Here is a 13,318-nt window from a genome sequence, read left to right on the forward strand (position 1 = left end):
AAATCTGTTCTAGTCAGGCGTCATCCACATACCAGGACCCTTGGAGCAAATTCTGGACAATTCCCTTTCCTCCAATTATTACCAAGTAGTCCCTGCAAGAGATTTAACTTCTTTCCATGTCTACTGCTATTAACTTTGTCCAAGCCACATCATCTCTCACCTGAGCTATATAAGTCTCTGAACTGGTCTTAACTGCTTCTCCTCTTCCCTTCTAAGGCATTCTCCCCAGATTAGCCAGAGCCAATGTTTAAAAATACAAATCTGATCATATCATTCCCTTGCATAAAGCTCTACCATTACTTCTCACTGCTATTGGAATGAATTCCAAACTCTTTCATGTTAAATGCTATATATCTGAAGAATCTGGAGGCTAGGTCTCTGCTATTTATTAAAGACTTTTTTGATGCCAATAGCTTATTAGCCTGCCTGGGTTCTATGAGCTTGACTGTTCTTTGTTCTACTACCTTGCTGAGGCATTCCACAACTTCATCTTGAACTAATATAGCCACAATTCCTCTTAACTACAATGCCTATATAATAAAATTGCTTAGTTGTACTCTTTAGATACTAGGCATTTCTATCTATCTAAAGCTAGGTCTGTCCTTTCAGCAACAATCCTTCCCAAATGAACAAGTCAAAGGTCTAGATGCTTCTTAATCTAACTTGCTATAAAATGGGAATACTCTGAGGCACGTGGGTGGCTCAGTCGGTTAAGCCTCCAACTCTTGATTTCAACTCAGGTCATGATCTCACAGTTCCTTGGATCAAGTTCTACTGTCAGCAGAGAGTCTGCTTGGAATTTTCTCTCTCCCCCTTTCTCTGCCCCTCCCCTGCTTGCTCCAGCTTACTTGCTCTTTCTCTCTCTCACTCTCATAATAAACAAACATTAAGAAAAATGGGGGAAACCTGGGTGACTCAGTCGGTTAAGCATCTGACTCTCAGCTTCAGCTCAGGTCATGATCTCACGGTTTTGTGAGTTCAAGCCCCATATAGGGCTCCAAGCTAACAGTGCAGAGCCTACTTGGGATTCTCTGTCTTCCTCTCTCTCTCTCTCTCTCTCTCTCTCTCTGCCCCTCCCCCACTTATGCTATCTCTGTCTCTCTCAAAATAAGTAAATAAACTTAAAAAAATTTTTAAAGAAAGAAAGAAAGAAAGAAAGAAAGAAAGAAAGAAAGAAAAGAAAAGAAAAGAAAAGAAAAGAAAAGAAAAGAAAAGAAAAGAAAAGAAAAGAAAAGAAAAATGGGAATACTCCCAGAGGGCACCTAGCTGGCCCAGTCAATAAAATGGGAAAACTCCCAGTTAAGTCTAGTATATTAGTTCAGGCTTTGCCAATGTGTGATTCTGAGTAAAAATCCTAACTACTGCAGGGCACAGCTTCCTTTTCTGTCAAATAATTTCTAAAATCTCTTCCATTTCTAGTGGTCACAGATTCCGTGCTCTAATACATTTCCTTAGAGAAAAGTATAGAACGTATCATTCAGCTCCCATGGCAATTACACAGAAGATAACACTGATTTCAGGTTTAGAAAAGACTTGCATTGAAGAGAAAAATAATCCAACTCAAGGTTTCTAAAGATAAGCTACCATGGATTCACTTTGCGAAGATTTAGTGTCGGCCCTGATTGCCCAATGAACACATACAACCTCAAGAACTGAAGATACAGTAACAACAAGAAGCACCACTACCACGACTGCTACGCAGTAACAATTGAAAGGCTTTAGCTCATCCTGGGTAATGGCCAAAAATTAATTATAATAATCAAATAGGAACAGAAAAAAGAAAGAAGGCACAGTAAGTACCAAAGGCTTCTTCCTCAAAGATCAATAAAGATCAATATTTCATACTGGTTTATACAAAGAGCCAACATATTCACCTTGCTTCATATCCTCTCCTTTTTTATAATAATGGTAAAAGGAGAGACTCTCTGGATTAAGTTACTAGTTGGAGCTAATGTTTTAATAATCTTTAAATCGGACTACGGTCAATTCTAAATCTTGATCCAAACCATAAACACCAGAAAAAAAGTTCCCTCCTTCCCTAATAACGTAACTCCTAACTACCTTCCCATAAACTGTAAAACCTTTGGAAGTGGGAATCTATTTCCACTGACACCTAATTACGGTGCCAAGTTTGCATACTATTGATGGGTTTCATAAAGTAAATGACCCACACTGCTTTACCTGGTACATTCCGACTCCAATGTGCTTCGGCTCAATTTTCACCAGCTCAGCTAATGGGTCTTGTACACGCCTTGCTATGGAAACTGAAAAAACAGAAAATAAGTATGGCTTAATGTGAAAAGCAGTATCCAGATAATTACTTATGTTACTTCCTCATAATGCAAGTATTTAATTCCTTCCCTCTTCTCCCACACAAGGAGACCAGCAATTTAAGTTTCAAAGTATCTTTTTTTTTTTTTTCACACAAAAAAAGTAAAGGCAAAATTTCAGGATTAATTTTGTTACCAGAATCCCTAGGCATTTCTGAGCACAAACAGGTTGAAAGGGTTATACATTTGGAAAAACATAGAAAACAGTTACTATGCGTACACAATTATCTGTTCATTCTTTGAACACAGCATAGTAGGGCACCTCACGCTTTAACAAACAAGTATATATATATTTGTTTTACTTTTAAATAATCCTGATTATGACATACATTTGCACATCAAATATGTTACTAGGACAAGATCCTGATAATGATGAGTAACTGACAGAATCATATTTTACTGCAACCAGAGATCACGTCAGTTGCTTGTTGAACACACTTGTACTGCCTAAAATACGATTGCAAGATTGACTGTGATCCGAGTCTCAAATGCTTGACTTTTAACACATTCACAGTTCTAAATCACAACCCTTTCTTGAACATCCCAATCTATGTTCAAGAGATTTGAGTTAGCTTCAAACATTCCTTCATCTGTTGTCATGGTTTTATACTTGGTCATCATTTATTGTCTTTTTTTTACAAAATGTTAACAAAATTTCATATCTAATTTAGATTAAAAGATAGATTTAGCTGGAGAAAAGAAATGTAATATGAATATTAAGGATGCCTCCAAAGACAGCTCTTTTTTTTTTTCTTTTCCCCAGTAATATAGTTACATGGGGTCCTTACCTACAAACAGCTTTCTTCTAAATTCAAGAAAGCTAGTCAGTGTCATCTACTTACACAGACAGTTGGATGAAATACAAACTCAGTTAGTGAAAACATGAAGGCCATCAGAGGAGATCCCATGCCTGTTCTTGTGTTAAACTGTTCAAGGTCTGGCAACAGAAGCCACCTCATGCAAGGGACTATCATGTTCTCTTGTCACTGATTTGTACCATCTCTTCACCAGAGATAAGACCTACTCTGAGCATCAAGTTCACTGCATGGTCACTCAAGTCTTTTTCATATCTTTATTATTACTTCTAACATAAGTAGACAATGGCACGTAAGTGACAATGGCAGCTTACAAAGCTAGCAGACAGCGATAAGCTGGTGTCATATAATCTGCCTATTTCCCCACCAAAGAGATGGGAACTCCAAGGCCTTCACATACACTTTCTTTTCAAACCTCACAAAAGGTTAATAATGAGTGCAAGCACTGCAGGTTACAGGGGAAATGCCTCCCCCCAGTAATCACATGTATAATTACACAGTAAGAATAGATGCCACCAGGGAAACATCTCATAGTCTCTGAAAGCAAGCAGCATTCCTTTATTCTAGCCAATAAGACTGATTTTCAAACACATACATAGTCAAAATACTTTCAGATTTAAAACAAAAAACAAACAAACAAGAACCCACAACAGTAAACCAAGTGAAAAAATACAGGCATCAGAACATTCATTGCAGGAAGGCAATATTAGAAATAAAAAAAAAAAAAGATACTAAATAAGTAAATCTCTCAAATCTACCCCTTCAGAAAAACCCACATTATGAAAATCTATACTTAGAAACTGGTTAGACAGTTGTATAAGTTGTTAAGTGTGAGCAGATTTCCATATTTTAAAAAGTTTTTAAATACACAAAAGGGTTTTAACTTATTTTCGACCTGGTTCCTCCCTAACTGGTTCACTGCTAGCATCTCCTCTGTTCATCCTGATATTGCTAAATGCAGCAACAATAAACTGGACATGACAGTTCTCCAGTACGTCCTAAGAGCCTCTGAAATTACAGTGTCCCCAATACACAACCTCTACATAGATCCTAATATTTCCAGAATTGGTGTTTTGCTTTCAGATGCTACTCACACTACAGAGCATAAAAACCCAAGCATGGGAGAGATGGGAGACAAGAGGAAAATGACCATTGTTCATTTGAAGGATGTTCACTGTTCTTGAAGGAGGTAACTTAAACATTGTTTGAAGTAGCACTGGAAAGTTGTATGTCCAGGCTTTCAAGAGAAGATGGTGCTGTCAGGGTACACAAGAAAGAAGTTATTTAATTAACAGTAATGCCTACCCGTAGGTTGAGAATGATCAGGCTGACAACAGATTCCTGAAGGTAAGAGACAGATAGGTAGCTCAGGCAAAGGGAATCATATAGAGTGCTGATAAAGAGAATGAAGAGAAAGGAAGAGTCATGGCCCAAAGGTTGGGGGCACATTCACACTGTGAGGTAGAGAAGAAAAGGTTGACACAGTGAAAGAGACAGAGAATAAACGGGAGGAAAGTATAGCAGTAGATAGAAAACAAAATTCTAGAAAATGTTTAACACAGAGTTACCATATGTCCCCCAATTTTTACTCGTAGGTGGTATACACTCAAGAAAAGTGAAAACATATGTCTACATAAAATGTTATTCATGAATGTTCATAGCAGCATCATTTATAACAGCCAAAAAAAAAGTGAAAGCAACCCAAATATCTATCAACAGATGAACGAATGAACAAAATGTGATATACTCATACAATGGAAAGTTATTTGGCAATGGGAAGGAATGAAGTGCTGATACATGCTACAGCGTGAATGAACCTTGAAAATGTTATGCTAAAGTGGAAGAAGCCATGTACAAAAGACCACATGTTGTAATGATTCCATTTATATGAAATGTTGGCAATAGGCAAATCCATACAGACAGAAAGTAGATTCGTATTTGTCAGAGGCTGGGGGAAGAGGGCAAGGGGGACTGTTGCTAATGGGTGCTGGGTTTCTATTTAGGATGAAACTGTTCTACAGTTAGATAGAGGTGATGGCCGCACAATTCTGACTGTACTAAAACATACTGACTTATCCACTTTAAAAGGGCAAATTTGAGGCTGTGTAAGTTATATGTCAATGAAGTGGTTATTTATTTTTATTTTTTTTAGGTTTATTTATTTATTTTGAGAGAGAGAGAGAAAGCACAAGTGGGGGAGGAAAAGAGAGAGAGGGAGAGAGAGAGAAAATCCTAAGCAGGCTTTGCCCTGCCAGAGCAGAGCCCGACGTGGGGCTTGAACTCATGAATCATGGGATCATGACCTGAGCTGAAATCAAGTCAGATGCTTAATCAACTGAGCCACCCAGGCACCCCTATATTTTTTTAAATGTAGTATATCCAAACATATGCCAAATACTATTTTGCCCACATGATGTCAATATATCTCTATATCACTGTTACTATTCACCATTGTTCAGGAAATTCTAGTCAACGCAACTGAACAAGGTATAATTACTGAAGAGATAGAAACTAGATAATGATGATGATGACGACGATTTGCAGATGATGACTGACTACCTAGAAAACCCAAGCAAGTCAACTGAAAAAATATCAAAACTAGCAACATTTCAACTGGCTGGTTTTAAAAGACACCCAGACAATAACTAAGCAGTACCATATGCCATCAACAACCAATAAGAAAGTATCACGGAGGACAATCCATTTACTGTGTTGTATATCGCCTGCGAGTAATAAAAATAAAGTGTACAGGGGCCCCTGGATGACTCAGTCGGTTAAACATCCAACTTTGGGGGCGCCTGGGTGGCGCAGTCGGTTAAGCGTCCGACTTCAGCCAAGTCACGATCTCGCGGTCCGTGAGCTCGAGCCCCACGTCAGGCTCTGGGCTGATGGCTCAGAGCCTGGAGCCTGCTTCCGATTCTGTGTCTCCCTCTCTCTGCCCCTCCCCCGTTCATGCTCTGTCTCTCTCTGTCCCAAAAATAAATAAATGTTGAAAAAAAAATTTTTTTAAACATCCAACTTTGACTCACGGTTTGTGAGTTTGAGCCCCACATTGGGCTCTGTGTCTGACAGCTCAGAGCCTGGAGCCTGCTTCTGTGTCTCCCCCTCTCTCTGCCCCTCCCCTGCCCACGCTCTGTGTCTCTCTGTCTCTCAATAATAAATAAATGTTAAAAAAAATTTTTTTAAGTGTACAGAATGTAGATAAAAGTGCCAATTTAACAGAAAGAAGTTCACTTTATATTCTAGAGATTTAAAAATATTAATTAAATGGCTCTAAAATTTATATGGAAAAAAAGAAATGCATAAGAAAAGCACCATTAAGGGGCATCTTGGTGGCTTGGTTGGTTAAGCATCCGACTTCAGCTCAGGTCATGATCTCGTAGTTCTGAGTTCAAGCTGTGCATCAGTCTCTGTGCTGACAGCTCGGAGCCTGGAGCCTTCCAATTCTGTGTGTGTGTGTGTGTGTGTGTGTGTGTGTGTGTGTGTGTGTGTGTCTCTCTCTCTCTCTCTCTCTCTCTCTGCCCCTCCCGCGAGCGCGCATCTGTTGTGTGTGTGTGTGTGTGTGTGTGTGTGTGTGCGCGCACGCGCGCGCACGCATGCGCTCTCTCAAAAATAAATTAAAAAAACATTAAAAAAAGAAAAGTGCCATTAAAAGAAGATTAAAGCAAATCACATCATAAGCCACAGTAATTGAGAGCTTCTTGCATTGTGGCACATTAGACAGACCAATGAAAAGATGACAAAAAGGATACGTAGGAATTTAGTCTTTAATATATGGTAACTTGTTAAATGGGAAAAATGTAACTCGATGTGTAAAGGGAGACAACTCAACTGCTACTGAGACAAAATTAAGCATTAGAGGGAAAAATTCTGTTAGTTACACCAAAAAGTGGGGCAGGGAGCACAGACTGAGTGCTAAAGGTAAGCAACCAGAGCTTCGGCATGTGGTTAGGCAGGATGTACAGTGTACAACCTGCACCACTGTATGTAGCATCCTTGAAAGCACTGTTTCCCTCTCCTTCATAATATGCCTTCTATCTGAAGGATAAAAAGGTATGGGTTTTGGTCTTCAGTTCTATGAAATATCTAGAATCTTAAAGCTTCTAAAGCAAATAAACTTCCTGCTTAAAAGACTGTAATAACTGTATTCTCCTAAATCTGCCTTATTCTGGGGGTGCCTGGGTGGCTTGGTTGGTTGAGTATCCAATTCTTGATTTTGGTTCAGGTCATGATCTCAAGGTTAGTGAGATTTAAAAAAATTTGCCTTATTCTGTTATCTAAAAATATGACATATTCTGTTATCTAAGAATATCAAAGTGGAAATTTTTATTTCTAAAGTCCAACACTCACCTCATTTTAAATTTCCCCTTGCCATCAGACAGCAACAGAGGAAGCTAAGTAAAATTTCCCAGTGCTGTCTTTTTTCATTCAACAACTCCAAATAAGAATTTTTTCATTATAAAGCTTATTAATGATCTTGATCCCCTAATTAATAACTACATTTCTGAACAAGAAGCTGACAAATCTGTTGACCTGATAAAAATATTCTTTATCTTGATTGTGGTGTCAGTGGTTGTGGTTACCCGACTAGTTTAAGCTTTTCAAAATGCATAGACAAATTCAAAAATTCACCTAAAAAGGGTTAATTTTATTTTATGTAAAGTTTATTTATTTATTTATTTATTTTTTTAAATTTTTAACGTTTATTTTTGAGAAAGAGAGAGACAGAGCATGAATGGGGGAGGGTCAGAGAGAGGGAGATACAGAATCTGAAACAGGCTCCAGGCTCTGAGCTGTCAGCACAGAGCCCGATGCGGGGCTCGAACTCACGGACCGCGAGATCGTGACCTGAGCCGAAGTCGGCGCTTAACCGACTGAGCCACCCAGGCGCCCCTATGTAAAGTTTATTTAAATGAATGAAATATCTTTCATTTCTCTAAGGATGTAAAAGTTTTTCTTCTTTTTCTAAAGTCTTTATTTCACCCAAGTGGCTTCTGTACTGTCCCCTCCCCGCCCCTCCCCCCCATCTATCTTTAACAGTGTAAGTTTCCTTAAATGACAGGTGACCCTTGACTGTCCATCAGGAAGAGGGTACCAAAAAGCTGCCTCTAAATGCTTTGCCTAAATGTGAAGTTTATCAGCTGTGGGCTTCATTATATGGTGATTTGGCCCATTTCTGTTTGTACCTCTGATCTCAGTTCTTTAGGTATTTTCTCTTGTCTAGGTGTCAGAATTCCCCTATCTCCTGCATGGAGGACTTAGTGCTCTCCAAGACCTCTACATCAACATATAAGTAATTATTTAATCCCTTCTTCAGTAGCTATCCCAACTCTCACGTATAACCTGTGTCCTCCAGTATACAGACTTTCTGTTTAGCCCTCTCCAGAGAAACAAATCTCCGGTCTTCTGCAAAGGTGAAAGAACAATCACTTAACCGTGTGGAATGGAAGGTCTTTTTTTTAACTGAAGCGAAATTACGTAACATAAAATTAACCAATGAGTACAATTCAGTGCCATTTATTATACTTACACTGTTGTACAAACCACCACCTCTATCAAGTTCCAAAACAGTTTCAACGCCCCCCAAAGAAAACCCTGTACCCATTAAGCAGTCCCTCTTCATTTTCCCCTCTTCTCAGTGCCCGATGACAACCAATCAGCTTTCTGCTTTTATAGCTCAGCCTATTTTGTACATTTCATATAAATGCAACCATACAATATGTGGCGTTTCGTGTTGGCTTCTTCTACTCAGCATGTTTCCAAGGTTCATCCATGTTGTGGCACATGTCAGTACTTCTTTTCTATGGCTAAAAATAATATCCCATTGTATGGATATACCACATTTTGTTTATCCATTCAGCCACAGATGGACTTTGGGTTGTTCCCAGCTTTGGGCTATTGTGAATAGTGCTGCTATAAGCACAGTGTACAAGTATTTTGTTTGAGTCCTTGTTTTCAACTTTGAGTATACACCTAGGAGTGGAATTGCTGGGTTTAACTTGGTCTAATTGCCCTTTAAACAAAACTTTCAATCAATCCTCTTACTTTAGACCCACCCACTGCCCTCACAAGATACTTCTAAAGGTAACCTGGTGAATTTCCTGAACCTGTAAGGGTTCCATGACCACTTCAGGTTAGTTCTGTTTTCTACATGCTCTCTTAGTATTCGACTCTCTCAAGTTGGCTACCTTACTTCTTATTCAGTCATCTGCTTTCTAGCTTCAAAATGATTGTTGCTGTTCTTTCCTCTCCATCCTCCTTGTCCTGAGTTTCTGCCTTCTTTCTGTCATGTTACTGTCATTTTGGTGGGAGTTCAGAAAGGAGTAAAGGAATAACAGGTATACTCAATCTTCTTTTTTAAGTCAGAAATCTATAATAAACATTTTAATATCACCTACCTACTATTCTATCTATCCAATTGAAATGCCTCACATGTATGATGAACTTATTATGGGAGACTATAAGCACATATAAGGATAACCTCCGCTTTCAATAGGCTGACAAACAGGTCAGAAGATGTAGTGATCGGAAGGTCATCTTACATTACGTTTAACACTGTATGAATGTTAAGGTTCTGTTATGTTCAGACAGAGTAAACTTACAGAGGGTTGAAAAGTAAAACCCACACCCATAGGTAGCACAGGTCTCAAATGAAGTATAAAGTCATCCCTGGCATCAGTCACTAGGAAAGAGAAGGACCTCTGGTCAGAAATCAGGAATTGAAAAGGTGGCGGCCCTAGAAAACCAAGAATGGAGACTCCAAGCTTCTTTCAGTATTTGCCTTCAGGCCCACTCCTGGAAGACTCAATATGTCTAGGTAGATTTTTTCAGTTGATATGGATCAAACATAGTCACTGCCATACGAGAGCAAGCTGAATCACAGAAGGAAGGCATACCTGTGGTGAATCACACACTGAAGACACAGCCAGCCTTTGGAATCTGAGTAAGTAGGACCATATAATGATTCCTCTTTTTATTATCTCCTATTTTCAGAGAGTCTTGTTGGGATGTTGTAATCCTGTCTCACCCACAACACTGTGACAATTACCCATGTAGGCCAGTGGTGAAGAGAAACAGCAGCCCCCGTAGCAGTGGGAGGTCTGAGAGACTGCCACCCCCCAGACAATATTTCTCTCAAACGTTCTGTTAGAAGATTATCTTTCAGTGCCACCAACTTGGAAGGTTTTGAATTTTATTATTTAAGAAAGAAAAGTATCCTTTTATTATAGAAGTACATATATATACACTTATTCGTTATGTGGCCTCTTTAAGCCTTGGTTTCCTCATCTGTAAAGTGGGAATAATAAATGTCTCAAAGGGCAACTATGAGATTAAGGCAATTATTAGCAGTTCCCAATATGATTACTATATCTCCTCCTCCGACCAAGCACATGGCAAGGAGACAAAGCCCACGCTGAACTGCTGTGACAGGGAAAAGTTTCACAGAAGGATCAAAATTTTGAGCTGGGATCTGAGTTTGAGAAGATGACCATGTTAGACAGGGGACTGTATCATGGAGCAAACAATCAAAGGGAAACTACAAGCTCTTTTGGATGTAAGTAGGCTTTTAGCCTCAGATTAATGCAAAAAATTTCAAATATGTATCTCCAGGTACATATTTCAAGAATAGCCAATGAAACTTGAAGAATAGCCAATGAAATTTTAAGTTAAAAATTTTTTCAAAAGTCCCTCACAAAGTCTAAATTTCCAGCTATTACACAGAAAAATGTTCTGACCAGAGTTAACATTTTCCTTATAATACAAATTATTTCCACAGGACATATCAAACTATCTTAATTTCTTCACACAAGATTTTAACTATTCCACAAAACAGAAACCAAAGCAACTTAATGTGACTAAACTCAAAGCAGGCTGTTTTAAACATTAAATGAAACCGCATTAGCAAGACAAGAGAAACTGGTCATCTGACAAATATTTAGCAATAAACTATGCGTGTTTAATTTGCAATATAAATATATTTAGGTTAATATATTAATTTTGCCAATAAAAAGTTATAATAAATAATATTTTATAGTAATAATATGAGATCTTAGAGTATCTTATTAATTTTATTATTAACTTTCAAGCATTTAATTTTACTAAAGGCATTTTGGGCTAATTTCTAGTATTCTTCCTCTTCTGTTCCATAATTCTAATTATCCTAATCAACCACTTTCTTCCTAACATGCCAATTCTTACGTATATATCTTCTAAATGATTTTGGATAAATATTTTGCTTGCTTAAAACATAAGTCCAAAGTATCACAATCACATGCTTTTGTGATGGTTCGTAGTTTCTTACCTGCACTTCTCAAATTAGGGTCCAGCCCCGGCATCTCTTTGTTAGCTTCAGGGCTGACACTGTAGATTGATGCCCCTGCTTCACTGACGATACTGAGAAGAAACAAAAGGGGGAATATAATTTTCCAAACTTTCTGCCTGGTAGAAGAAAATAAATGAATAAGACTGGGTATTATAAGAAAAAAAAAAAAACACCTGTTCTCTTTTTATTTCAGTGGTACCTATAGCATTTTTCATAAACATAAAGTGATCAAGTAATGTTTGTGTTCTGCACAGAGGAAATACAGAGGTTTATTATTTTTTAGGTTTATTTATTTTTTGAGAGAGAGAGAGAGACAGAGAGAGAGTGAGCGAGCAGGGGAAAGGCAGAGAGAAGGGGAAGAGAGAATCCAAAGCAGGTGCCAAGCTGTCAGCGCAGAGCCCAATGCAGGGCTCGAATCCACAAACCCTGAGATGGTGAGCTGAGTCAAAAAGCAAGAGTTAGATGCTTAACTGAGTCACCCAGGTGCCCTAGAAATACACAGGTTTAAATACATAATGAATTCATTCAGTGGTTTCCTCTCCATAGTAATCAAATAGATTATAGAAAAACACAATGGATACTCTCCCCTGATGCCAACTTCAAATTTCCAGAATACACTGAAATTCTCTTTATAATCCGCTGTTGACTGACACTTAATGACTCCCAACTGAGTTAACCATTCTAAAGCATCATGGAAAGCACATACACATGTGTGTGGATATGTACATACGTGGATATATACAAAAACCACTGCCATAGACACTTCCATTATTATTACTCAATTATAATGAACAACCACAATGTGAACAGGAAGGGGATCAGATGGGATATTATCCCACTTCTTTTCAGGAGAATCTAAAATCATCCTTCAGTAAACTTGAAGCCTTTGACCTCAGGCAATTGGTCAAACCATTTCATTTCAGCATCTATTTAATCAAAGCATCCCATACATCATCCTCTTCCTTTCTTCTTTGCCTCCAAATACTTCATACACCACTCTTCTGCAGCTGACCTGTTTATGGTGGTTGACATCACTACAGTTCATTCAACATTTTTAAAATTAGAGGCATTTTTTAATGACAAAACATGCAAAGAAACATCATCTACCCTTAGAATTTACAAGACCTATACCTCTCTGCCATGCCATATAGGCATTAAGACTCAAAAGCAGAAACATATTAGCACTTAATTTTTAATCCACTATTAGAAACTTCTTCCCTTCTCTGTTCCTCAATATTTACTTCAATTATGAGACAAGTTTAGTGGATACCTTTTAACATATTGCCCCCTTTTAAGAGCTGAACACTGACAAAGAAAAGTGTGAAAAAGTTAGTTTGTTACCCCTTGTGTTTCAAGAACTCTTGACCGAACTTTGACAACAATTAAAAACCACCAAGATTTGAGAAGATTATTTTGGGGAATATGAAGATTTATTTTTTTTTTTGCAACCAAGTCTATTGTCCTAAATTTCATAATAGGAAAAATGAACACGCTGTGATTGAAAAGCAAGGCTGTTTATCCTGTTCCTCATCAATACTACCCTCGGGATACAAAAGGAGGTAAATGAGTGTGTATTACAAAATTTGCTTTAACAGATAAGTAATATGCCCAAGGTCATTTGGAAGGTAAACTACTGAGGTGGATTTGAACCCTAATCTGCTTGAAACCCAAGAATGAGCTCTTAACCAGCAGAAAGCACAAATAACTTCTGAATAGCTTTACAACCCCTCATTAAAATGAAAGCCCATATTTTTGTACTAAACAATACATGTAATAATATCTTTTTAAAGAAGAACCATTTTCTTAAATAATGGATCCATAGGAGCACATTTCTCTCTTTCAATGCCTTC

The 13,318-nt window shown here is 38.0% G+C and overlaps 1 protein-coding gene across 15 annotated transcripts in view; it reads right to left on the minus strand.

Annotated features, from left to right (window-relative positions):
• The window catches only part of SRBD1 (S1 RNA binding domain 1), a 226,676-nt gene that overhangs the window by 111,581 nt on the left and 101,777 nt on the right, over positions 1-13,318 (minus strand). For all 15 annotated transcript variants that reach the window (XM_045055088.1, XM_045055095.1, XM_045055090.1 and 12 more), the window contains 2 exons: positions 11,448-11,539; positions 2,182-2,264 (listed from right to left, as the gene is read on the minus strand). In XM_045055088.1, the coding sequence (XP_044911023.1) occupies positions 2,182-2,264; positions 11,448-11,539 (175 nt within the window). The remainder of the gene's footprint in view (positions 1-2,181; positions 2,265-11,447; positions 11,540-13,318) is intronic.

The sequence above is a fragment of the Felis catus genome, chromosome A3 (assembly GCF_018350175.1).
Source record: "Felis catus isolate Fca126 chromosome A3, F.catus_Fca126_mat1.0, whole genome shotgun sequence".
NCBI classification, from domain to species: domain Eukaryota; kingdom Metazoa; phylum Chordata; class Mammalia; order Carnivora; family Felidae; genus Felis; species Felis catus.